This window comes from Maylandia zebra, linkage group LG15, assembly GCF_041146795.1.
Source record: "Maylandia zebra isolate NMK-2024a linkage group LG15, Mzebra_GT3a, whole genome shotgun sequence".
NCBI classification, from domain to species: domain Eukaryota; kingdom Metazoa; phylum Chordata; class Actinopteri; order Cichliformes; family Cichlidae; genus Maylandia; species Maylandia zebra.
The window spans coordinates 10,990,683-11,018,496 of NC_135181.1; the positions used below are offsets into that span (position 1 = coordinate 10,990,683).

At 39.4% G+C, this 27,814-nt stretch overlaps 2 protein-coding genes across 4 annotated transcripts in view; one reads left to right on the top strand and one right to left on the bottom strand.

Annotated features, from left to right (window-relative positions):
* Positions 1–418: 418 nt before the first annotated feature.
* cdc40 (cell division cycle 40 homolog (S. cerevisiae)) lies at positions 419–17,799 on the top strand. Its single transcript, XM_004541754.2, has 15 exons — positions 419–634; positions 1,049–1,135; positions 2,097–2,226; positions 2,317–2,403; positions 2,526–2,665; positions 3,025–3,121; positions 5,081–5,220; positions 6,138–6,212; positions 6,401–6,446; positions 7,966–8,067; positions 9,205–9,320; positions 10,343–10,476; positions 12,958–13,034; positions 16,551–16,695; positions 17,225–17,799. Exons 1-15 carry the CDS (start codon positions 443–445, stop codon positions 17,400–17,402), a joined length of 1,746 nt encoding a protein of 581 aa, XP_004541811.1. The 5' UTR covers positions 419–442; the 3' UTR covers positions 17,403–17,799.
* A 751-nt stretch (positions 17,800–18,550) lies between these two features.
* The window catches only part of mettl24 (methyltransferase like 24), a 39,568-nt gene continuing 30,304 nt past the window's right edge, over positions 18,551–27,814 (bottom strand). For all 3 annotated transcript variants that reach the window (XM_023154484.3, XM_023154478.3, XM_004541755.3), the window contains 2 exons: positions 24,534–24,759; positions 18,551–19,017 (listed from right to left, as the gene is read on the bottom strand). In XM_023154484.3, coding sequence (XP_023010252.3) covers positions 18,673–19,017; positions 24,534–24,759 — 571 coding nt within the window. In that variant the 3' untranslated portion in view covers positions 18,551–18,672. The remainder of the gene's footprint in view (positions 19,018–24,533; positions 24,760–27,814) is intronic.

Below are 27,814 nucleotides of genomic sequence, written 5' to 3' on the forward strand. Positions count from 1 at the left end.
AAAATCACACAGTGAATCAATATATTCACAACAACACATTAAACAACATACTGACAGCTTATCTTGAAAAACAAAATACTGCCTCGTTAGTATTTCGTCTCATTTTACAAACTGCCGCCATAATTTTGGTAGTTTTGCCTAAAAGTGTTAATTGTAATAATTCTAATTCTAGCAAAGTAATATTTAAATGAGTAATATTCTAGCCAACTGAAATATCTGTTTTATGAATGTCTTCAAAATATATAAATTAATACATTTATATTTAATGAATGTAATGAATTAATAATTTTAAGTTAATAATTCCGGTCATACGTATAAGATTCAATGCTATAGTTCTTTAAATTCTCAATCCTAGAGAATAATAAATTATCTATAAATTCTTTCTTCATTTCTATAACGGAAGTACCGCCCTTCTGCTTCCGCCACATTCACAACATCCAAGATGTCTGCTGCCATAGCTTCCCTCGTTTCATACGGCAGTGATTCCGATTCAGAAAATGAGTCTGAATCTAATACAAGTGTTGAAAAAGTGAACCCAGTCGATACGGACGCTACGGCTCACCTTAAACCGTTGCAGTCAGAGAGCAGTATGTCTCTGGCTGTTTTAAATTCCGCCCCTGAGGTCGCTGTCAAGGTAAGCTAAGCTAAGCAGCTAACGTTAACCTCACTTTATAATTAGATTATTGGGAGTAACTCTGGCTTACTTACTTGTTATGCTGATAATAATAAAGGTTATTCAAATTACTGTGGAAAGGTGGTGTTGTAATTAGAAGTTATTTATTCTCTAAAATTACAGATTTGTTCTAGTAGTACTAAGCGGGAAAGATTCCGCAAAGTGTGTTGTAATCTTTGCGGAATTACTCCTGAGCTAATTCTAAAAAAAATACACACTGATTGAGCTCTGTGTAACTTAAGGTCCAACTACATGTATCTTACACTGTACTAGTTAACGTGTGCTTGTGTAAAACAAAACATGCGAATTACCAACCTAGAGCATGTCTCCTTTATCAAGAAGCTCGTTTGCTCATTGTTCGAATCCTGATTTTAGGAGGCTGTTGAGACGGGCATACACCTGGACCCTGCTCTGAAAGAAGTCACTTATAACCCAACATATGAAACCATGTTTGCACCCGAGGTAAGTCTGAATATTTGTGAGCTGGGTTACACATATAGTTAGTTAACTGATAATATAACATGAGTGGCATTTGATCACTTTGTTATGCAGTTGTGTGAAATACATATATTTAATTATTTTTAAACGGCACTAAACGATAAAGGTGATACATATATGAGCAACATGACAGAGAAATTAGAAAGTTATTTCAATTATTCATCCTTAAAAGACATTTCATCAACTGACATAATATTCTAATATGGAAAAGGTAAATTAGCCTTGCCCTTAGAATGTATTGTATTATTGTCAGAAATAACTTTAAAAAAAATAGTTTGCTGAAAGCCTTGACCATCTTATGTGCAGAATCACTTCAATGCAAGATTTTTGTCCGATTCCTGCCTGTTTCAAGACCCCCTGCAACATTTCAGTTGCACTGCAACCCAAACTAGTAACATGAATGTGTACTTACTTTTTTTAGGGTAGGTTTTGCAGAAGATTTGCCAGAATTTGTCAGTATCAGAATAAAATCATATAAGAAGGTAAACAAGTAAATTATTGTTTACCTTCTTATGGTTATTTTGTTTCAAATTGTGACCAGATGGGAGTGATTTTTAAGTTTATGAATCAGAGTATTTATTGCTGTTAATGGTTATTAATGTTAAATTATTCATGATTGTTGTCATACCACTGCAGTGTCCCTAACCTGAGTATTTTATGTTATTCATTGATTTTTTTTTTTTTGTAAAACAGATACTTAAGGCTGCTTACGGTAATTGCTCTTAATTGCTCCTGCAGCCTATCAGTCTAACTGCTGGTACATTGATCACTGTATCAGTTGTTATTGATGTTGTGGGGTTTTTTTTGTTTTTTTAAGATCTACATGTATGAGAGGGCTTGTGAAAAAATAAATTCGTTTTTTATGAGGATCCACAGAAGTTTATCTGTAGCATTGCTAATGATTTTATATTTTTTTTCTTCATAGTTTGGCCCAATGAACCCTTTTAAAAGCCAGCAGATGGCTGCCCCCAGGAACATGTTATCTGGCTATGCAGAACCTGCTCACGTCAATGATTTTATGTTTGAACAGCAAAGGAGGACTTTCTCCTCATATGGTAAGCCTAGTGATTTGGGTTTGGATGATGCAGTGTATTGATGCTGTTTAAATTTTAATGACTTTACAATTCTCCCTTCTTTGCTTAAAGGTTATGCTTTAGATCCATCTGTTGATACACACGAGTCATCCTCTAATACCTACATTGGTGCAGTGGAAGAGGCTGAGAAACATAAAGGTAAATATTATTTATATTCAATATGTTTGAGTGTTAAGATCTACTGATATGTTCAAAAAGCTTTTCAGTTATTTAGTTTAGGGGAAGTTTGTGATTCTAGTACCATATGGCTTCTCCTACAGGTCTGACTGTGTTTGAGAGCGGTCTGAAGAAGTCACAGAAGAGGAAAAAGGTCAAAGGTGGAGATGCAGGAGAAATTGACAATTACCTTGGACCATGGGCAAAATATGCAGATGAGAAAGATGTGGCCAAACCAACAGAGGTAATTTTGACTGCTTCTCCGTGTGATTAATCTATTTGTTATCCTGAAAGGCATTTTTTAAATACTTTATTTATATTCATATATTTTGCCATAATGCAGTTAACGTCCTCTAAAGACAAATTTTTTTAATCTTCCATAGTGCAGGTGATGCAATGGAACATATTTTGTTTAAGTTATGTAGTTGTGTACTAGACTTTAATAGATGACATGCACAACTGGCCAAATGCTGATTATTACTCACATTTCCTTTTTACATCTTAGATGAAATCCATTTCAGTTCGCTGTATTTGTTTTCATAATTATATAAAAGGCAGTAAGTGTGAAGTAATCCCCTGGTTGTGATTATTGTTATTGTACAGGATGAGCAGAAGGAGCTGGATGAAATTACAGCCAAGAGGCAGAAGAAGGGAAGGAATGAGGATGATGCTCCTTCAGAAGAGAAGACTATTCTCCATGGTACTGACTTTTTTGTTAATTTTGATCGGCTGTGGCAATTAGAGACATGATTGAAAATGTAGCCTAAACGAGCCTATTTATTTATTTATTTTTGAAATTATATTTTGTGCTGTTATAAACAGCATACAGAAACAACAGGTCATAAATGTCTTGATGCATGCTCAATTATCCAGGTAAGTAAATTCCAAATAGTTGATTCTGTTCATCTGGACGTAGCGTTTTCAGTGGGAGAAACATTTCGGCACTCGTCCAAGTAGGGCTGTTCGATATAACGATATAGATCGGATGACGATATAAAAACGTCTATCGTTTCATTTTACACTATTGTTTGTTTCGTGGTGTCACAAAATAAACTGTTTGCGGCAATATTTTTTCATCATTTTGATGGTCACTGTAGTGGCTATATTAATTTCTTCTTTCTCTCTTTCTCTTATATTTAATATAACCACACTATGGACGGACAAGCGCCTGTTTTTATGTGTTGTCGTTAGCAATAATGACGGTAAAACCATCGTGTGTCCGCTTGTTTATCTTCCACATAAACCTTTCACAATAAAGCTCAAGATCCTGTTGAGACTTTTCAAAATAAACTGAATCACGTGAAAGAGTATGCAGAGTGTTTACGGATGAGAAGCAAAAAAGAGCCGCCAGGTGCTAAAAGATAAACCTTAGACTCAAACATTAGAACAGGCTTTTCCCCGCAGCACGCCGTGTAATAAATACTCACAAAGAAAACGGCGGCCTTTACAACTTATGTCTAAAAATGCATTGTTTCATGCATCGGTTAAAACACTCGACTCCAGCTACAGGACGCGCAGCTGGAAACGCTTCACGCAAGACGAGCTGCTCGAGATTCACAGAATTTACAGAAAATGTTAAATTTTTGTGATTTATATCGTTATTGGGACGATAGATGTCTTATATCGGGATATGAGATTTTGGTCATATCGCACAGCCCTACATCCAAGTGATTTCTTCAGTCTCAGCTGACTGCAGGTTTCCCCAACCTTATAAACAGTACATTTGCACAATGACTGAAACGAGTCCACTGACTGGACCTCATACCACAGGCTTTACCCACGGAAATCTACACCAAGTCTGTATGGTTTACTGAAGGGTGTACCTTTAAGACCATTTGTCTGTAGGACCAACTCAGTCACCCATAACGTCTCAAAGTTTCTGTGAGTCCTTATATGTCAGGACTATCAGAACAGTTGAGAGGTATTTTTTCTAAACACCGCATCTCTGTGGCTTTTAAACCCCACACCGCGCTTTGATAAAAAATTGGTCCGCCCAAAGGATCGGGTCCCCCAACATAAACAGAGTAATGTAGTGTACGCTGTGAAATGTTGGGAGAATTGCCAGGGAGGAACTGGGAGGAACGCTGGTTTGAGCGCGGAGTCAAGGAGGCCATTTACGTGAAAACGGAAAGACCATCTCTGAATCGAGGAGGGCGCCTAAGGGTACATCTTTCGCCATCTTACACTGCTGTGATTGCAGCCATTCCCCAACTCTCTGTGAATAGTATTCATGGCCATTGATCAGCGGTCTTTGATCAATGATCAATGAGCTTTGATCAGTGGTTGTTGATCAATGGTCATGACAATTTGCATATTAATGATCAAGGAACTGACCTCACAGCCCATTGTTGCCTCAGTGGTGCTAGTTTCAGTCATTGTGCAAATGTACTGTTTATAAGACTGGGGAAACCTGAAGTCAGCTGAGACTGAAGAAGTCGCTTGGATGAGTGACGAAACGTTTCTCCCACTGAAAATGCTACGTCCAGATGAACAGTATCAACCTTTTTGGGAACAGGTCGTAAAGATATTTCACAAAGTTTACTCATTTCTGTTCTCAAGTACTTAATATGTCAGGTAGTTCCTTTGTCCGGCATAGATCCAAATACTGCAGGATTCTTTTACATCACATTTTGTCTGTTTCTTTTGTTCTCTCCCACAGTTAAAGACATGTATGATTACCAGGGCAGGTCGTACCTTCATGTCCCACAGGATGTGGGCATCAATCTGCGTTCTGCGGATGCTCCAGACAAATGTTACCTGCCAAAGAAACAGATTCATGTCTGGTCTGGACACACCAAGGTCAGTTTGAGGCGGGGGAAAAAAGTTCTAAAAGTATTTGTTTTAATGATTTTGAGAGCAGTGAAACATGGGCATTTGTGTATACATATTTCATTATCCAATCCTTGTAAAATGTCTGAGAAAATCCATAAAACCTTGTAGGTATTTCTGAACACGGTGATAACACGGGCATATACCAGCTGCTTCGCACCGACATATCTGAGATTATTTTGTTTGATTCAAAGCCATGTCTTTATAATTCACATATAAAGGCAAACACTGGGTTATTCCAAGAAAGATGTGATTCAAGTGTCTGATCTGCCAGTGCGCTTCAGGGAGAGGAAATCACTCAAGTTTTAAATTGGCTCCTTTCTGCTTTGTGCAGAAAGTTACAGACTTCAGAGTCTAATTTGAATACAAAGAAATTTGAAAAGGATAAGTGTGTGGAAGTGCTGATGTTGAGATAATAGTTGGAGAGTGGCTCATGTGGTGTCACCAAAGTTTTGTGACACTTTGAAACTTTGGTATGTTGCAGAAAATCATGGATATTTTCGATAACTATTACAGAATTAAGATGATAATAAAGAGTCTGCACACATGCTGTCCTGCATGCATTATTGTTTTGGCCGGTGTGTCCAACTTAAAAATCTTTGAATAGCAATAGCCTGGCCATGGCTTTGTGATTTCAAGTCACATTTATATGATATACATTGCAGCATTTTCCTTCTGCTAGAATATTTTTCTGTGCTTCAGCCAAGAGTAAAAAACCCCCCAAACAAAACAGAAAAAGACCCCCAGAAAACAGATAAGCACAATATCAAAATTTACAAAACAGCTTGCTTTTACTGTAAATCAGCCATAAGCTGTAACAGTGACTGGGATACTCAAAATAAAGAGTCTTGGTTAAATATAAATTTCTCATCCCGTGTATGTTCTAGGGTGTCAGTGCAATCCGATTGTTTCCAAACTCTGGTCATCTGCTGCTCTCCTGCTCCATGGACTGCAAGATCAAGGTAAATAAGCTAATAAGGTTTCTGGAGAAAAGGGGGGTGGGGGTGTATACACATTTATCTAAGATGTGATCTTTATGATTGTGTAATAATCTCTGTAGCAATAAAGTAGCCTGTTACCCCGTATTTTAAATACGACAAAGTATAAATCAGTTTTTTTCTCTTTTGTAACTGTGCTCTCGTCTTCACAGCTGTGGGAGGTGTATGGTGAAAGGAGGTGTCTTCGGACTTTTATTGGTAAGTGTGCAAAATGCTCATCCTACATCATCTATCATAATGATGTGGTACATGATAAGTGTTGGTGTCGGTTAATAATTCGCTGTATAAAATTGAATTGTGTCGTTTATTCAAGTAAATCCTTTTATAAATAATAATGGATCATCAGCAAAGATGCTGACATTAAAATATGGTCAAGGTATGAAGTGCGCTCAGCCTTTTGGGAAATACAAAGCAGTGACACATTGTGAGCTCAGCATTACTGGAGGACTAATGACATGTCTGCTGACCGCTGACAGAGCGCGGGGGGATTTGGGATTTTTTATTTATTTTTTTAATATACGGATATATGCGTATTTGGAGTCTGGGGGCAGGTTAGGCTAATGCATGCAGGACTCTCTTACACTCTTTCCAGAGATGGCACGCTGTCAGAATAGAGATTGTTTGCAGCTGTGGTTCTGCTTGTCAGCTCCTTCACTGAATATGCATAATTCAGCAGCTCAGAGGCCGGGGGGAATGAGGGGCAAGGGAGGGCACAAGACACGAGAAGATACAGAAGGAGAGAACACAGTTTAGGAGTGAATAAACTGACAGAGATTGACTAGCTTAGAAAGTAGTGAGTAGGAGAAACAGCAGAGCTAAATATGATGTGTGTTAGAGTTATTGGCTATGCCTTGTGGACAGAACCCTCAGACTGATATTGATATTCATATTTTCTCCAACAGCTTAAAGAAATATTTCTGGGGTTTTTTGTGTTTTTTTTTAATTTTCTAGAGGAATTTGCACATAGCTGTTTATAAGGTGATGTTGTTTGTAATGTCTACCAAACTAAGCAGTGATCAGCACTTGCTTGGTTGTGTGCGCCTGTTTCCGTAGTTTTAATTGCAGTCTGTGTGGCCTCAGTGGGCTCCGTTAATGCTGTAAAAACAGTACAGCCCTGCTTAAAGACTTTTTCAATGTGGTAAGCCTTTGCTTGCATGAGGCCCACAGGGACCTCTCATCACCTCTACTGTATGAGGGGGAAAACCCAAAGGATTACTTTAGTATTTAGTATTTATTTATTTATTGTCATTGTCAAGAACAATGAAATTGCGTTTGGGGCTTCCATACAACCCAAAAAAAAGAAGAAAATAATAAATACCCCTTAAAACCCAAGTGTACATATTTAACCCAGTGTGACTCCAATGCAATAAGACAATCCTTAGCAATAATGTTCGTAGAAATACATAGACTGATATTAGGAGACAATAAGAAGGTGTGTCTTTTTTCACCACCCTGTTTTACAGGCTCATTTTAAGATTCCGTTTCCTCCATTTTCCCAGATTCCACTTCATCTTCCTTTATTCATCTCCCTTTTTTAATTCCTTTATTCAGCATCTTTTATTCCCCTTAACCAAATTTCATATTTCTCAAATGATTTTGCTTTCAAAGGAGGACAGCTGGGGGATTCTTGGTAACAAGATTGGGAAATGCAGGAAAATGAATTTTAGAGGATGTATTTATTTGTCTGTAATATATGTGTGGTCTGTGTCTGTGTTAGGTCACAGCAAAGCAGTGCGAGACATTTGTTTCAACAACACCGGGACCCAGTTCCTCAGCGCTGCATATGACCGCTACATTAAACTGTGGGACTCTGAGACAGGTACGTGGGCCACTGACAGCAATACATTCTTTATGTAGGCGTACGGCTCCTTTTTAAATCTTAAAGTGACCAAATCAATAAAACTTCAAAGAAATAATTAAATAGAGAAATATATAAATGATTATCTTGAAGATGAATGATTTAATTAACCATATATATTCCTAGATGATAAATATTTTCTCTGCACGAACTTTTTAGTAATATAAACTTGTTTTCAGTCCAAGATCACATGAATTTTATCACTAACGCTAAAACCAATTAATCAACAGAGATTTTAATAATTAATCATTTAATTTTTTTTAAGCAAAACTACCAATACTGTAATCCAGGATTTGGATTTCTTTTTTCTTTCAGTAATTTATATCGGATGCAAAAATAATAATTTACAGGTTAACTGATTTAAAAATGGTTATACCCGGTTAACATAATAGATCAATTAGGATGAATGACATGATGTCTAACACACCTTTATTGTGGAGGTGAAGTCTGCTAGTAAAACCAAATTTTAGTTGATCTGCTCGATCTGTGTCAGTCTGTGCTCCCTCTAGAAGTTGGGCCCATGGTTTCCCTTTAAAAAAGAACCCACTTGGCTCATCTGTCACATTTTTACCCCTTTCAGCTCAAGAGTGCCGCTCCAGCAGAGGGCAGAAAAGCATTAAATCCCCCACTTGTTGATATCAGTGGAGGACACATCATCCAAATACTTCTCCTAAAAGTTGATTTGCTTGAGTTAGATTTGTCAAATGAAAAGCATTGCTTACTTTTTTCACACAACTAGTTGTTGTGTTTTGTTTTTCTGGGGATTGTTTCTTCCTATATTATAGCAGTAATATAAAAAGCGTGCTATTTTAGCATACAAGTGCCTCTCAGTGTTTTCAGTCATTTCAATTTCCTGTTTCCTTGGTTGTAGCAGTAGTTGGAGCATCATCCCTGTGATGATTCACCTTTACCGAATGAACACTAGGAAATTTTTGTGTGTTACAGCTGAGTTGTCACCACCTGCAGGGATATGGAGCATACAGCATTGAAAGTTGTAGAGTGTGTCCTTAAATTTTAAAGCAACTTCAGTGTGCCTTTGTGAGGGAGCCACTGTGGATTATTCTGGAGCTCTGACTTTCAATTTGCTTCCCACCACAGGCCAGTGTATCTCCCACTTCACCAACAGGAAGGTACCATACTGTGTGAAGTTCAACCCAGATGAGGACAAACAGAACCTTCTTGTGGCTGGCATGTCAGATAAGAAGATTGTTCAGGTAAAGCTGACCATTTCTTCCACCGCAAGAAAAGTCGATCATGTTGGCCAAGCAGGTTGCACACATGAATTTCTCTGTTTACTCCCTGTGCCCGCAGGACCGTGAAATATACTCCTGTCTCATCCTCCAGCGCTAGTGTGTGTAGTTGTGTGGGAGTTGTAAGAGGTTCAGTGGCTGACAGGACTAGAGCAACTCATTAATCACAAGAAGCATTAGGGTAAACAAGAGGCGAAGGAAAGAGAACAATATGTGATAAAAGTAGGAAATCTATAAATACACTATCACGTTTTTAGAACGAGTCATGCGAACCTCTCAACATGCTGAAAGGACAGCTCAAGTGTGATATAGTTTTTATTTTCGACATTTCAGAGCAATGGATGTTTGGAAATCTCTAGAAAGACATTTTAATTCTGGGAGATTAGCTAATAGGGGAAAAAATGTTGAGTTGTAATTGTCAGTCACAATCTGGCACAATAATCAGGGTTAGCGTTAAATCATGCAGGTCCCCTTTTCGGGTTATGAGAACAGATGGCTGTTCACCCCAAGGGTGGGGAAAAAATGGAATTTGGTGTGAAAGCCATCCGAACAGACGAGCTTCATTTTATTTATTTATTTGTTTGCTGTCCCTGGAGGGGTTTCTGTGTGGTTGCCTTTTATATTTTAATTTGTACATGCTGTTTTCTCTCAAAATATTAATTTTTAGGACTAAAGTCTGTTTGATTGCTAATCGCTGTGATTACATTAAGGCAATTTAAAAGGTTCATAACATCGGTACAGTTTATAGCTGCTCTCATAGGGAGTCTCCCACAGTGAGCCATATTCTCTGTTTTTGCAGTGCGATTGAGACGAGCTGTATTTATTTTGGTAATCATCACTCCATGCGAATATAGCAAGGCGCAGTGGAACAAGTGTTGGAGGGATTGTGAATTCATTTTAGTACTCCACTTTTCGACTCATGGGATACATTTGTTTACCTCCCTTCTGTCTGCTGTGCTGTCTGTGCCTCTTTGTGTCTCTAAAAGTGGGACATCAGGACAGGCGAGGTGGTTCAGGAGTACGATCGTCACCTGGGCGCCGTCAACACCATCACCTTTGTTGACGAGAACCGTCGGTTTGTCAGCACATCAGACGACAAGAGTCTTCGAGTTTGGGAGTGGTAAGTGCCGAGTGCAGCCTGAACTGCTTATGCCATAGTTGAAACTTGAGAGTGCCGCTGTAGTTGTTGCTGCCGTTCTTCCAAGCAAGTCATGTAATCCTCCTCCCTAATGCTCTGCGTTTAATAACAGAAGACTGTAACTGATATTGGCTTGGAGAAATCAATCAACAATATGAATGTAAAGCAAGAAGGAAGTGAACCAGTGTGGACTATAATTAAAAAACGAAACAATCAGGAGTTACAGACAGCTGGGTATTCAGTGTAATTTTGAGCTGTGCAAGTATTAGCTCTGGATTGTATTTTTTTAACTTTGTTATAGGCTTGTTAAGATGCACCTTGGGCACATCAAGTGCTTTTATATATTATTGTTCTTCTGTGATGAGCAGGATACAGATTATAGTGTTTTACGAGATTCCTTTTATATACGAGTGTAACTAACTAAAACGATGTGAATGAAATGATTTGTAATGTGTATGTGTTGGGATGACTGGAAGGTTTAAATCCCACTTTTGGGGATGGTGAAAGAAAACGCGAACATGAATTTTAATAACAAAATTAAAAATGTCCATATCCTGCTGTTTATAATTGTTTGGACAACCAAAAGACCACCGGGAAGGGCTTGTACACTGTCTGGGGTGCCCTGTCATGGTAAACAAACTCAGCTATTTGCTGTTTATAGATAATAAATATTTAAAAACCACCAGATAAACAGAGCTTTCCATGGAATGCTTCAAGGGGAGGTTTTGTATCAAGGGCAGCCATTTGTATTTAGTTTGGTTTAATTGTCAAAACTTCCTCATGAGCTTGTGAGATGGATTATCTGCTTAAAAAAGTTTTTTGCACACTTTAAGTCAATGTGAAAGACAGAATTAAAGATAAACACAACAACAACAACAAGCTAAAGAATTAAATCCTAAGAGTCTGCTTTGGGCAAACTTCGGGCTCCCATGAGCTTTTTTTTAGTGCAGCGTGGGAGTAAGCGGGCAAGTGGTATGTCAGGCCAAAAAGGGACTTGACGGTCCCGCTTTTTCCCATGGATACCACCTGGCTCTAGTCCCCCTGCCCCACTCTCCCTGTGAGAGCTGCATTAGGCTGAATTTACAAGAATAGTCTCATGTTGCAAGAATAGAAGCGGCGTCTAGCAGAGAGGGGCATGTTGAGAGCACGCAGAATAGACTGCGAGGCAGCAAATCCACAAGCCATTCACGTCATAGTGAAAACGTCTACACGCAATTTAAATTCTGTCCACGTTCTCACACATAGTGTTCCCAGGATTGACTACTTTATCTATAGCATAGGTTTGTCATCAGGAGAGTCTGTGAATGCTTTCCAGGAGGATTACAATTGATTCGAAATGTACCAAACTGCACAAAACAAGGGGAATTAACTCTTGATCATAAAGACATCATGTAGAGAGCGATGAAGCCCACGGGGACACTTGGAATGATAATAAAATGAGAAGGAAAAGGATAGCGGGAGATAAGTGGTGGAGACTGTGGAAGCATATTGTAGGAATCACTCAGGATGGTCAAAGAACTGCTAAACCTCCCCAGAACTTGATTTCTTAAAAAGCCTGCTTTTTTAGAAGCGGTCGATTTATCTCAGCTTAATAAAACTCCCAAATCGGAATGTTCTTAGAATAATTTGAAAAGGAAACAAATGAATAAATGAATTAAATCTGTCAGTGCTTGTTTTGTGAAACCATCCTTCGTTTCAAATTAGCACATATAATGAGATAAATTATATTATAGAAATCTTAATTTCAGACCCACTGAAGTAGTGTGTCTAAAAACAAAGTGTGGGTTCTTAGTTATGGAGTTTAGTTTGGCTTGACTGCAGATTCTGGCTTGAACAAACACAGAAGCTCCTTAATCTCTGACCGTGTGACGGTCGTGCAGCCCCAGCTGTCACTCGTCACAGAAAGAAACAAGGACGTGGTTTTAGTAAAGCTGATGGCAAGTTGAGTTTAGGACTTTGCTTTATTTTACAGCAAGTCTCAGCAAATTGGCACGCTGTCATCCTGACAGACACACATACATGCACTGTACATTTGAATGATCTTCTTCAGACAAGTTAAGATCAAATAGCCAAGTTTGCTGTTTCTCCCAAAGCAGAGAGACATAGCAGAGCATAAAAGAACAGCGAGGCCGGGTGAAGGAGCAAAGGAGGGTTTCATAAATAATTGGTGGCTGGTGCAGCATCAAAAGCATCTTTCACATTATTTACAAGATTTATTTATTTACTGTAGCACTAATGGTGAAACAGCCTGTTTTTTTTTCCTTCTTTACCTCCACCACAGCTCTTCTCTCTCTAGTAAATAAGCAGTTTTGAGCTGGCATAAGCACCTTCAATGTCAAACAAACAACAGCTCTGTCGATGTTTTCCCATAGAGCTGTTATTGCTAAGGGCCTTCTCACGTTGTTCTCATCCACTGTTTAACCCGTCTTCAAGTGTACTCACAGTGTTTTGTGCCTTTTTCAGGGACATCCCTGTGGACTTTAAGTACATTGCTGAGCCCAGTATGCACTCCATGCCAGCTGTGACTCTCTCCCCCAATGGTAAGTAGACTAATCATGGCCAAACACTCATAAACACAGTCAAGGACAGGCGACTTGAGGGAGTAAAACCTGCATTACCACACTGAAGTAGAGTCACACCTTCTGAGATTTGCCATCGCTCAGGCAAGGTGGGAAAAACAGATATTCTCAGTGTAGTAAGTTTGTTGTACGTGGAGATTTCTGCTTGCCACGAGATCCAGATTTTCTATCAATACATGTTAGCTGTCTGTGTTTCCAGTTCTGTGTTTAGCTCTGGCTGTTTAATCGTCACAGATAATGCATTAACTGTTGGATAACAGAAATATTTGGACACTTGAGTGACTTAAACTGTGTACATTTGATGTCAAAACAAATGTTTAATATTTGAGAAATTTTGCCTTTTGGACACTGGAGCAGTAAGATTAGACAGGGAAGTGGGGCGAGGGAACAAGAGAAGACACACAGGGCCATGGGTCGGACTCAAACCTAGGACCTGTTGACTGCTCCATCAGTGAGCTACACTGGCACCCAATGCTATTTATTTTTAAGATGAACAGCTGTATGACTGTATACTGTCAGTTAGCATACCGTCGTGTAAAAAAGAGGGTTTTCATAGTGTAATGGAGGAGGTCACGAGAATGGGTTGCCTCACCGCTCATTGGCTAAACGGCAGCAGTATGCTGATATCTTACTCAGCAGATGTGGCTCCGTTCGTGAGTTCTGCCGACTGGCTGGCCTTTTGTACACATAGGACTCAGTGCAGCTGCCATGTTTATTTTAGAGACAAGTCTTTCTTCGGGCAGCCCTTCCAAGCAAGCCACACTTGTTCAGTCCCTCTTTCTAATGGCACTGTAATGTTTTCCACTTTTTCATTGTGGAATTATGGACTTCAAATCAATTTGGCCTTATAACCCTTCCAAACTGATGGGGAGCAAAAATGTGATTGTTGATTGTTGATGTCTTTCTCCACACGAGCAAAGCTTTTACTTCTTTGATAGTAGAGATTTAGGTCAGGGTTGTAGGACTCTGTTATAAGCCTGTAATTTTTTTGTAATTGCTGAATTTTACATTTCTTTTTGTGTAAAGTACCTTTACCATGCCTTCATGCAGTGCCGCCAGATTTCAGAGCAGTATCACTCTGTGAGATCCATATATCCATTCATATTCTTACCAATTACCGAGGTTATGGTACTCTTACCTGTACTGTAAATAAGCTGCAGCCAGGAAATGTTATGTTGATTAGACCCAGTTAACAAATTTTAGATTACATAATAGGAGTGGGCAATAAAAGCCTCAAAATTAAATCACAATTATATCAAGAAAATTTGTAATGTTATTGCTGTGGTCTCACTTCATAAGAGAATTTTTCTGAAAATTACTCAGGATTTTTTTTTAATTGTAACATTTTATCTGTGATTGCAGGCAGTAGCGTTTGTAGTGCAAACTAAATAAAGGGCATTTTTCATCTTTGTTTTTTCGATATGAGCTACAGCCATTGATGAAAGAATTTACTAAATCTATTACTACATGGTGCCAGCAGCATAGTGTAATAGGAGATACAACATGGATCAAGTATTACCACAAAAGTAGCCAAAGTAATATTTTCCACTGTGATTTTTTTTTTCTTGATCAAGGCATTTATTTGTTTTTATAATATAAAAGTGATCACATATAACCAAAAATGTGCTCTGATCACAGGATAAAAGAAAAAAAGCATAACAGTCAGATCACACAAAAGAAAAGAAAATGAATTTTAAAAGCCACTTATTCATCACAGATCTTTTGCTTCTATATTTGACACCAAAGACAGAAAACCATTTAATAGATCCTTTTTTTAAGCAGTGCATCTTTTTCCCCTCCCCAAGTTGTAAAAAGTATCTGATGTCACTAATACTCTGTCCTTCCATTTGTGAAGATGAACCTTCCTGCCACAAAAGGCTGCATTTGGGGTAACAATGAACTATTATTTTCCAATAAATTTAGAAAACTTCTTATGTATTGGACATGAGCAATTGGATAATTTGGGACATAACCAAAACATATGAGCATAAACATGTGCTCTAGCCCTCATGCCTGGGCTTGTTGTAGGGATGTAGACGCATGATCACAAAATTTAACAGATGAAGCATAGCTTGTTGAAGCTGGCCTGTTAGTACAGGATTAACTTTGGCTGGTAGTCATTAGTTTCCAGGACTGTCCTTGGTTGAGCTGCTTCTCTCCACTGCTCCCAGTTTCACCCTGTGTGTCTGCTTGAATGCGTGTGTTCTGTGTGTAAAGCTCTTCCCCACACATGGAGCAGAACCTAGCAGAGGAGAATCTGCCCCCCACCCAAGTATATTACACTACCATTTTGTATCCATGGAAACATCTCCATTGTAATTTATGTAATATCTCTGTAGGCAACCTACAAAAACCTTTTTTTGTCCTCATTTGTTCTTTTCCTTTCTACATCCCCCCCCCCCCAGTTTTAAATTTTTTCTCTCCTCCTGTTCTCTTCGTACTTGCCTTCTTCCTTTGGGCAATATTCGTATTTGTTCCAGCGTGGTTTGTTTATCTTTAGCATGTGAATAATGAATGAGCTCTCAGTGGGAGACCATTCAGTTTTCTCTCAAGCCTAAATGGCGCCCAGCCCCACTTGGCACCATATATACAACCCCCCCCCCCCCCCCCGGCTCTTCCCCATCTCTTTTTCATGTTGACTAAGCAGACAGGGCTCCAGTGCGCTGCTGAAATTGGTCAAGTTGTTTTCATTCTCCTGCACTTATTCTATTTGACATTTGCTGACAAGTTTTCTGGAAGTGGTGTAAAAAGAGGACACACATATCAGAACTACATTTCTTTCTCAGATCGAATTAGTAATTTCCTCATGTACACTTTTAAAAAGTGCGGAGAATTGTATAATGCTTTGACACTAAAGCACTGCCTCTCACCATCGTGCAGTGATGTTGAAACTGTTGGATTGTCAGGGGCTGAAATGCTCTCTAAAGCAGATCTCTGCGGAGCAGCCACTGATGCAAAACCTCGTTTTATTTTTTTTCCCTAAATTGCCTCAATCTTTCCAATTCACTGATGGCAGAATGATGAGTTCATGCCCTTTTCAAAGGGCTGTCCACTTCAATCCAAATTTCCAGTTTTGCTGTTTTGAAGAATTTTGGCCATGAGGCAGTTTCTACCATTTACTGTGTAGCTGCTGTTAGTTAATGTCCCTCCAGATCACAGTTTTTGCACTGTCAGGTTTAGCGCATGCTAGCAGTGTCATCAAAATACCGCACTGAAGATCTGAGGGTCTGCTTGTTAAACACTTGGCTGTACAGAATCATGCAAATAATACATTTAAAAGGTTTGGGGACAACTTTTAAAATTTATATGCGTTTGAATTTGAATTCAAACATTACCTTGAAATTTCAATGTGAACAACCAAAAATGCTTTTGTTTTCTCTTTGATTTTTTTTTTTGCAAGAAATGTGTATTGTGTTATCAAGGGCACAAGTGCTTTGCAGCATAGTTGGCCAATGGTTTATTGTTTTGTTTTTTAAGGTAAATGGCTCGCCTGTCAGTCCATGGACAACCAGATTTTGATCTTTGGAGCCCAAAACCGCTTCAGACTAAACAAAAAGAAAGTCTTCAAGGGTCACATGGTAGCTGGCTATGCATGCCAAGTGGACTTCTCCCCAGACATGAGGTAAGCCTTCACAATGTCACTCTGAAGGGCAGTTTTATTAAAGCTTTAGAATATTCCACTAGTAAATACTAAACAGTACTTATGAATAAAAATTTGCTATTAGTGTAATGGGTGAATTAAAAACTGAGTCCAAATGCACCATTGTGCAGATGATCAGTATATTGAGATATCTTTGCTTGTATTCTGTAAGCTGTTTCTCATCCTGAGCTTTAAAATGCATCCAGGTAATGAAGCACTCTTGGTGAAAAAAAAACATACAGCCATCGCTAGGAGAGCTCACAGGACATCTTCCTATTTTTACACAAAACGCCCATTAAGACCCCTTTTTGTCCCTCTTCTCACCCACCACCCACGACTGTGAGCAGGTGCCCTCACTTCCTTTCAGTATCCATGGCAACATTGCAACCCCTGCCTAGATTAAATACCAAAAATTCCAACTCCCACCTTTTGGCTGCTGAAGTGAAGATAGAAGTTATTTCTTTATTTTTATAACCATGTGCTAATTATGAAACACGTTTCTTTCTACCAGTTATGTGGTGTCAGGAGATGCAGATGGAAAGCTGAACATCTGGGACTGGAAAACCACCAAGCTTTATCACAGGATCAAGGCTCATGACAAGGTGTGCATCAGCGCCCTGTGGCATCCACATGAAACCTCCAAGGTCATCACCTGTGGCTGGGATGGACAGATAAAACTCTGGGATTAGATCTGTCCCTGAGGACGGGTTTCTGGAAATAATGGACATGACCTGACTGGTTCAATAAAAAGGAGGAGGCCAATTGTCTCATGGTCTGGAACTGTTTTTGAGTCGAAGCCAAAAGACTGGCATCCAGTCTGATTGTACAGGTGTATTTGTTTTTTTACCCTGTGTAGGATCAAAATACTTAGTCATGTAATATCTGTACAAACAAGAACTTTCAAAGTATTGGTTCTACTGCAGAAGAAGTATTACAGGGGGTACCTTGTTATTCTTAATGTTTCTTTTTTTTGTTACTGTATTTTCCAATGTTCTGGTAGTATACCTTTCATATTCTTGATAAAATATATTCTTTGTTTTCAGCTGTATGGCCATCTCTTTGTGGAAATAAACAACCTAAAGTCTACCTTTTCAAAAAATGAAGCACTCCTTCCTTTGGGGGGGAAACCCCCCCCCCCAAAGTGTTTATTCTTTAAAATCAAAATCATGAGGAGAAATTCGGTTCATCATCAAAAGGTTTGGTAAATTTCAATAACTGAACAATGTTGTTATTTTAAAGTGTTACTTTTCCTGATTGTTGGCAGTGTTGCGGTGCTGAACAGACAAACGCCAGCTGAACACGAGGAAGGGAACTGATGGTGTAAAATTCTTATGTGTGAAGGTTTTTTTTGGGGGGGGGTTATTCTATTATAATTCCAGAAACTGGAATTACAGTTGTTTTTCTCTTACTTGCACAAATATCCACGTTTAAATAGCCAACAAGCAAACTCTGTACAAGTGTACAGTCCCATTTTTTCACATTGTCATGCTGTGGTGATGCATGGAAACTACTTCTTCAGGAGCAGATCCCGTCTCTTTCCCGCCTCCTTAAAATATTCACTCACTGTCGGTGACCCTGTAACGCTGTATCCGCTTCCTTGAATTCATAATTTAGCTCGTGGACTTCTGCTGTCTACTATCAGGTAGGACTGCCTGGCTTTGGGCCAGGCTTAGATAGGACCTTGATGATTTTGACTGTGACTTTCCTGCAGCCAATAATACAGCCACTATGAGGTAGAACACAGAGCCTCTGGAGGTAATTATGCTGCTCCTTTACTTGGCTTAGGTCATCGCAGGCCAGCAGAGGATGAGCGGGAGGATAAGTAGGAGCAGAGATTTTTACTTTTTTTTTTTTTTTTAAAAGGTCGGGCCAGATAAGAGCAGTGTATTTGAAGAGAGCTGTGCCCCAGAAAGTCCATGTTACACATTCAGATTTCCAGTTATCAGCGACGGTAAAAAGTTATTTTTGAGTTCTATCTGGTTTCCCTAAAGGCTTCCACTGAGTATTCACCCAGCTCAAGGTGTAAGCACTGCTGGCATTAAGCACATTCTTCTGTAGAAAAATGTGAGGTTTAGTAGGATCGCTGTGGATGTGGAAGAGGTGGAAGCCGGAGCGCTCAAGCTCCTTCAGCAGGCTGTACCAGTACCGCACCACAGATGGCTCATCGCCACCCACCTCAAAGCCTGCCCAGTGCAGGTGAAGCTCCAGCAGCAGCTGTCCCACTGAATCCAGAACTCTTTCGAGGATCAAATTTTCCAAAATCTTCCATTCTGCACTCTCCATGTCTGCCTTCAGTACATCCACCTGAAACACAACCAGAAAAACTTCCGATTTAAATGCATCTTGTTTAGGTAATAAATGACACCAAGCTGCATGGAGTTCTTACATGCAAAAGCTATTAAAAGATGAAAAGTGAAGCTTGATTTTGTTCTGCGCCGGGGATCTTGATGATGGATTGAGTGAAAGAGCAGCCTGACAAGACTTGCTGTGATAGAGCAGGGAGGAAATTTTCAGAAGATGAATGTTAATAGCACCCTTAGGTCATATTCATGTAAGGACATTCATGCATGCTCAAAGTTTAATGCATATCCTCAGGACACTGGGTTTCCTCTCAGGTCTAGTATAGCAGAGTCTTTCAGGCTCACCAGTATCTCATAATTTTCTCAGGAAGTCCATCATGTAGCCATAGTCAATAATACATTAACCAAAGAAAATATCAGGGATTAGTGCATTAAATAGTCTTTCCTACAAAAAAAAAAAACTAAACAAATAGGCTGATAACATTTCTTGAGCTAAACTAAGTGTCGGGTGGTATGGCAGCATATATATTAAACAAGCTCCTCTCCAATTGATGCATTTGACACCGCACAATATCCCCAGACCTCATTAGTGTAACTGAACAGGATTCAAAAACAACTGTGGCAAAATATCGTCCTCTGTCCTCCCCACCATTGTCCCTCACTCCCACAAGCAGAAACATGTTGTTTTTTTTGATTGGACAAAAATCACGTGATGGAAAATGATGAGACATCGCTGAAAACTAATGCTAATGTAATTTCTATCTGCTTATGTGTGTGTACATTGTGTTGTGTTGTAAGGATTATAGATGATCACACAGCTTCACTCTATCTGTCGTCATTTTTCTCTTCCGTGGACTTCCCAGAAATGGCCTTTTTGCCTTTGTGGTCCCATATCCATGTCTATGGGTGGAGCATGGGGGTTATTTCTGTTCAAATATTCTGATTTCCTTTGGCTTCATGTTTAACTGCAGACAAGCGAGCATTTTTATTTTCATGTCTTCTAAATGGAGTGTACTCACTGAACTGGTCAACAGTCTAGCACAGGTCCAACACAGAGAGGCAGATAAACATTCACACTCACATTATGTCAATCCAGTTAACCCAACATGCACATTTTCAGACTGTGGGAGGAAGCCAGAGTATCTGGAGAAAAGCCACACTAGCACAGGGACAACATTTAAACTAAGCAAAGAAATGCAGTCAGGTTCAAAAAAAGGAGGTCATGGGGGTGACAGACAACCATTATGTACATCTGTGAATTCACTCACGATAGTACGCTTATGGCCATATCACCACGAGCAATCCCGATCTGTTTGTATTTTATATTTTATTATATTTAACAATGTTAACTTTTATCTTTTAAGCTTCATTTGAATTTTAAACTGTGCCAGCAAATCAAAAAGCATGCATTTCAGTGGCTGTCTTATTAAAATTCATTTAGAACTCAGGATTAGATTTGAAACACACACAAAACACAAAGAAAAATTGACTCTGCAATAATGAAGCTGATCAGCCCCGGTGGATAGCTTCCATAGACAATTTTATGTCAAATGACTTTGCACGCTGTAAAATTCCTGCCCTCCCTAACAGAGATATTAATGTGAGACTGCTGTAAACGGTTTTAGCCAATGAGCAATGAGTTCCTCTGCTTCCAGTGAGTCATAATGTATGTGATTACTTCTGTACAGCAATCTCAGCATTAGGCATTGGAACACATTTTCATTTTAGAGAGGCTTTTGATAAAAAGTTGTCTGAGTCTGTGTAAACAAACAAGTTTGCTGATTTGAGAGCAGAACAGCAAAATGGGAGTTTACATTCGGGCTTGTTAATTAAATGGAAATGTATTTATTTGAGATAAATCCTAGCTATTACCCAGACTTTATTTTTTCTTTTTATTGCACACAGAATACCTCAACTGACCAGCCAAACAGGACACAAATCCTGACATTATTACTAGGAATGTGTGCCTTTATTGGTGACTATGCCACCAAAGAGCAGATCATACTTCCAAATATTAATTTTACTAGAATCTAAAAGGTTGGTGAAAACACTTCAACAGCTGCATTAACCTCTCTTTGGGCTATTTCTGCAACCGTTTAAAAAGCAAGCAAAAATGCGTGAGTGTAACATTTTTTTCTCTAATTATTTCAGTGCATCGTTTAGGCACAAAAAGCACATTCTTAGTCCAAAGATTGTTAGATGTAAGTTTTTCTGCTTAGGCTAATTAAATCCCGTATGGTAGCATCTCTGGGCAGTGTTACGCAATTACTGTCATGATCGATTGTCCAATGTGCAGCTCTTTTTCGCTAAATGAGATGTGACTTCCTGCTACTGACATTTGCACCCGCCGTGACAGTGTGTGCGCTGTGTCAGCTGGTCACTAGAGCTGTGTGAATGAGTCATCTGTGTGTGTGTGTGTGTTTCTTTTTTAACTAACGGAGATAAGAAGTGCCGCACAAATGCATATTTTGACCTTTCAGAGCGACTCCCGTCTCTTGATTGCTGCCTTTCCTGTCGCCGAGGATTGGAGAAGAAACAGTTCTCCTGCTGTTTGCTGCTTGCTCCTCCTGCACACTGTGTACTCACATTAAAACCTCATTACAAGAATGCATGTGTGGCTCTGCATTTAAAACAGGTGAGGTGTGTTATCTATAACGCAGCATGGTGTACAAACCCACCCACACATACTGTAAACACGCCAGCCCTTATTTGTTCATATCTCGTCACACACCGACATCTTCATATCTTTGCAAATACCTTCTATGATTTGCGTGTTTGCTTTTTACCTGCAGAAAAGGGTTTAACAACTCGAACCGCTCAGCTTAAATCAGTTAAAGCAAAGCACCTGGTTTCTTCGCCAGGGATTCTGCTTTAGTCTAATTTAAATTTAGTCTATTTAAAACAAAAAACAATGATAAGCCCAGCTAGCAATCAATATATATTAACTGAAATGTTCACTTTATTATAGGAGAGAGGGTTAGTGGAATAAACTTTAGAGTGTTAACAGTAGTGATGCAAAAAAAAAAGATTTTGCCCTGGAGGGTGATACAGATGCTCTGCAAAGCTCACCCCAAGAAAAAAAAAAACAGAAAAAAGGATAACCTCTGTGTAAAACACACACTTTATCCTGAGGGTGGAGTGGGAGCCCAAATTTCATGAATCAGTTTGGTTTTCTTTGGTTTTTTCATACACCAGTGAAATTCAAAGAAAACAAATAAGCAGGAACTTGACTATCAAATTGTGTTCACAATAATTAAAAGCCACCCACACCCTTTAACAGTTGGATTTAAATGCATCATGGGTGTTTACGTCAGCTAGAACACGTCTGCGTTTACACCTGCTTTTGTCACGTCTCCAAGCTATCCAGATGCCCACTGTTGTTCAGATTTCATAAATATATCATAATCTGTTGCCAGTAAAACACCACATTTGTTCAGAAAATGCAACATATATATATATATATATAATCCACTCATAATATCAGCAGGACCAAACCATATGTGAAAGGCGAAAGGGATAACATGAAACAGGGTCGCCGCACCCTGAACTGATTCTTGTTATGTCCCTGTGGGGGACACATCAGCGAACATGACCGTTTACACTAAACCCATATGTGACCACAGAGTCTCAGGGAAAAGGATTTGGCTTATTGTGCAGCATCATAAAGCTCGCTGTACTGTAAAAGCTAGTACTGCAGAGCAGCTATACTTCCAGCAACACTACACGTACAGAACAATTTCTGCTGGGAACTTTCACATTTTTCAGCAAAAGAGCCTTCAGCTGCACAAATGTTTCAACTTCACTGTGTCTTCACTGGCAGTTTTATTAACGAGTGCACTTTAGTCCTTCCTGTCCTTTGAAAGTTTGTTGTCCGCAAGCTGAGAAGTACCTGATTCAGCTGTGTTTTGCTGGAAGCTGCATGCTGAACCCCGTTTCATATTTTTAGTTCATGCTGACTTACAGATATGACACACATTCCTTGAACCAAGGTAGAAATTGGTTATATTCCTGTTTTGTGTGTGTGTGTATGTGCAGAATTAGTGGCACAACACAGCCATTTGCACTGTTAGCAGGTGCCTGTAGGCTTCTTTCAGCTGCTCCCTTACTTATGAGCAGTTGCCACAGATTTGGCTCTGAGGTATTTGTACCTCTTCCTGAACTCAAACCGAGAATACCGCACATGTTAGGCAAATGTGTGAAACACAATACTGTGGAATCACTCATATCTATGACTCCTCTAACAGGAAAAAGGAGGATAATCAGAAAAGGTGGCTGAGGGAAGTGACAATAATGGCTTTTAAAAAACAAGCAAACAAACAAAAAATTACATATTGGATCCTTAATGGTATCAAGGCATTTATGTACCAAACTGAATGCTCTGTCTTTAATCAGTGTTCTGTAACCGTAACTATTAAAGTTACCCGGTGAAGTGGATATATTACAAGAAGAGAGCCTTGATGCCTTTAAGTCATGATTTAATTACCTCTTTAGAGAAGCATGGCTTCCTTGACCTTGAATTACCATTTAGCCTTCCTATTCAGGCATGCTTATTGGCTCTATAACTGTGTTTATTAGCATGCATGCTATGACTGGGCTTGGTGCGTGTGTTTATGATTGAACGTGAATGCAGATCCCTATCTGATGAGGTGAAACACAAACCCTGAGGAGTTTTGGGGAGGTAATACATCCAGCACAGTCATATTTACAAGAAAAAAAGTCACATATACGTGAAGATATTCACCTGGAGTTTAAGACAGACAGAGGAATTAATCATAATGAGCTGTTTTATGTTGAGGCGCGCAGGAGCAAACCTGCCCTTGCTTGCTATGCATGAATAATGCCGACGTTGATAAAGGAACACCTTCATCAGGTTTAAGGCAGAATCTACAACCATTTATCCATTTTATTCTGCTTATCCAAATTCAGGGTCATGGGCAGGCAACTGTTAGGGGACCTAGACCGCTGTGGGACCACTGAGAGCTGACAAGCTTGCAGTATGAAATGTCACTAGGATTGACCTGACCTCCCTAAGTGGGCTCCACCTGACTCCACTCACTTATGTATGCATGATTCTGTTTAAACAAACTGGAAAAACCACAGAGAAAAAAAGGAAAGAAAAGAAAAAAGAAAGAGGAGAAAAGCAAGTTAGAGGTGAGCGGAGCAGACAACCACCATTAAATAAAATGCTAAATAACTAAACGCGGCTAGCCTAGCCTTAACTGTGGAGGGCAGGCAGTTGAATGACTTCCACTATCATCATGTTAGTTCTTTTTTTTAGTTAGATCTTTGGCTAATTTGGCTAGCAGAGTAGCCTAGCATGTTATTTTTGTTGTTGTTGTTGTTGTTGTTGGTGTTAGATTATTACACTGGTTGTATGTGCCCCCTTTGGGAGGAAACTGGAGAGAACCCATGCCAACACTGGGAGAACATGCAAACTCCACTCAAGAAGACCCCAGTCTTGCTGTGCATGCCATGAGCACGCCTATCTAGAGCCTCAGTGGCCTATTCTCTATCTCTTACCTCTCTGTGTCCAAAGTCATTAAGTATGGTGGCTAGTTTCTTCGTGCTGGCATACTGACGCTGGGCAACAACGGCCGGGCTGGGATCCCTCCAATCTACAGAAAGACGATGGAGCCACATTTCAGCTTGTTGCAGGTGAGGCTGCTTAAGGCTGGGATCAAAACAGTGAACTTCACAGCCTGATTGGGCGAGAGAACTTTCCAGGGACCGGTCATCCACTCCTAACCTAGAAAACACACAAAAATACAGACAGGGCGAATATGTGAGAGTCAGCTCCATTTACAGGAATGCATATTTCATCGTCTTGACTTCATTTGTGTGAAATGTTCCAATGACGAGATGAAGAGATTCTTCATGGGACACATGAAGACTAAGTGGTACGAGTGGCCCAAATTATGATATTTTGACAAAGTTATATGGCAACTAGCTATTGAATTTCATACAATCTCACCCCTTGTGCACATTTTTAAGGAAGTCAAAGTGTGGTACAGGTACAGACAGTCAGGTAGGAAAACACAGGTATTAAAAACTTTCTAAAAATAGCCATCGTTAGAGAGGGATGTTTGCATGAATGCAGCTGTATAACTTCAATGCGTGTTTATTTCATGCAGGGTTGGATTTCATTAGAAATTGGTCGCCTACTATAAAACCATCGTCTTTATTGTTGCTCCATCATTTGATAGGGCCAAGTGCTTATGAGACCCATATGGAAAAGATATATATAAATCTTATAAAGTTTTTATCTGTCTTGTATGAAACTTGTATGAAAAGCATACAGGAGTGAAAACACATATAAGATCCCTTGAAAAATTATATAATGAAACTTGTATGTTTTATATACTTACTAAAAAAATATATGAAAGTAATGAGAAAGTGGCCACTTTCATGAGTAAATCATATATGTTTTTACTATTTCTTTTCCATATGGGGAACAACGCAGGATGAAGCCCTTCTGTTGTATTCCAGTGATCTAAAACTTTAAAAATGTGCTCTGAGGCGCCACTAAAGCGAAAACATTTGATCAAAGACCCAAAGATCGGTTTTGTGACATGAAACAACACCTTAGCCGGTCGTTACACGTGTCAAATGCAACAGAGCGAGTAAAACTGATAAAAGGATACAGACAAGATAACACCACGGCGTCACTGTGATCTTACTTGGCCTCCGAGCCAGAAAAGAATCAATAATTCAAACGAAGGGAATAAAGATTTTAGCCAGGAGATACTTGACGCTTGTGTTTCTCTCTTATGTCTCCTTTGTTTCATGTTTCTCTCCTTTGCTCTCCACATCTCTTTTCCTACAAGTGGCCTGCTTCTCTATTTTAAAATGTGTAAATCTAAGCAGACAGACACGTTCCCTCGTGTCTCTGTCTCTTTCATGCCTTCTCTCCCTTCTCCCCGCACTTTTTCACTAACCTCTCTCACTGCTGTTCACTGTTTATTCCACCCCTCCCTTCTCTAATTCCACAATTTTCTCCTTTTCTTCCTGTCACTGTCTCTGCATCTGCATTCCCCTGTGTCTTGTTTGCGCGGCGGCTGTATTCTGTAATCGTGACAAAGGGAGTAGATTTCACAATACGCGTCTTTTACAGATGAGGCACCGGGTCCCCAAATGCATCACGCTGGTGGGAAGATGAGAAATGAGCATATGTGAGGGATTGAGATGCAACTAGATGTCTCTTTTTAAAGCACTAAATATTTCATTGAGAGTTTTTCATTCTCTGGTGAGGTTTTGGTGAGCGGCTGAGAATCAGTGCAGCGAAACTACGGGGATCGGGGATGACTCATGAGGCGGCAGGAGCAAAAGGGGGGAGTCACAGTGCATCACATGCCCTTCAGAATAACAATGTTCATAAAGGAGGGTCTCTACTAGGTCTCTCATGAGAGCAGGAGGGGTAACATAATGGATGAATGGCTACATAAATGTGGGTGTTCTAGAAAGAAATTTACTTCATACACATTCTTTATAGAGGCTGTAAGGAGACTGCTGTTGATGTAACCAAATATGAAGATCTGTGATTGTTTAGATTCTTGGTCACAAACTCCCAGAGGATTGTAAATGTAATAAAGAGCTATGAATCCACCTGACCCATTATGTCAGCAGCCTGTCTGGGTGTGGTGAAGTCTGGGGCTGATTAACAAACCCTTGGTGGGTCGAGAAACTGTCCCAGTTTGTGCCAGTTTTTTCTCATTCTGGCCTCTGTCACTGTCTGTCTCTCACTTTAAATTTCACACTTGGACAAGATACAAGGGAATTGGTGGCAGAAAACCATAACCACTGGCGTGGCTTTGCCTCAGGCACAGGTATAGCAGTTCGACCCCTGGCTCCACTATCTTCGGACAAGATACTGAACCCCGAGTTACTTGTGACATATTCATCAGGGTCTGATTGTTATATTGATTTCACTTAGGCAAAGAAACAAGATGTGTATTGTTTCTTTGAGGGTCCACGTAGAGAAGAAAGGGGCTCTATACCAGTCAATTTAGAGTTACTAGGAAACCTAAAGGCCAAACTGAAAATATAATCAAGAAGATAACGACATGAAAATAGTAAAACTACAAAACACCATAAACACAGGAATCCTAATGGACTAGAAATAAAGCAATAAGAGGAATAAAACCCATTGCAGTCCAAATACTAATAGAAAAACTCAGAGTTAAGGAACAAAACCCAATTTTATGACAATATTTGTCTCCAAAGGACATGAATAAACATGTCCTTTAAATGTGAAAAGGTTTTTTTGTTTGTTTGTTGGGGGTTTTTTCACCCTCATGTCCATTAGCCTGTGTTGATGCTCTAAAGTTGTGTCATTCATTCTACAGGTAACTTGTCAAGTTTAGACCAGTTTCATAGAGCAGAAATCTTTTCTGCCCTTCATGTGCAAATCCAACATGACTTCACAGTTCTGTCTCCTTGAATGTTGACTAAAAATGAGACAGTATGATCTGAGCAAACATTTTCAATATTATCTGTGAACTTGAATGTTGCCCCTCCAAAGTTTTACCTGCGAAATAGAAAATGTGGAGGTGTAGTCAACGACAAATTTTAACGACAAACTTTTCAGCATCTCGCAGGAAAATGACAGGTGTAAATAATTAAATTAACACTGCTGTTGCTGCTTCAATTTCAAGGTTATGGTTATGGTTTCAGGCTCACTGTCACACTAATGGATTACTGATCGCTGATGTCATTAAAAACAGTAAAAACCCAAAACTTACAGTTTGTCCAGTGGTCACTTGACTAATGTTTAAATGCCCAACTTTACAGCAGAAATCCTCTTA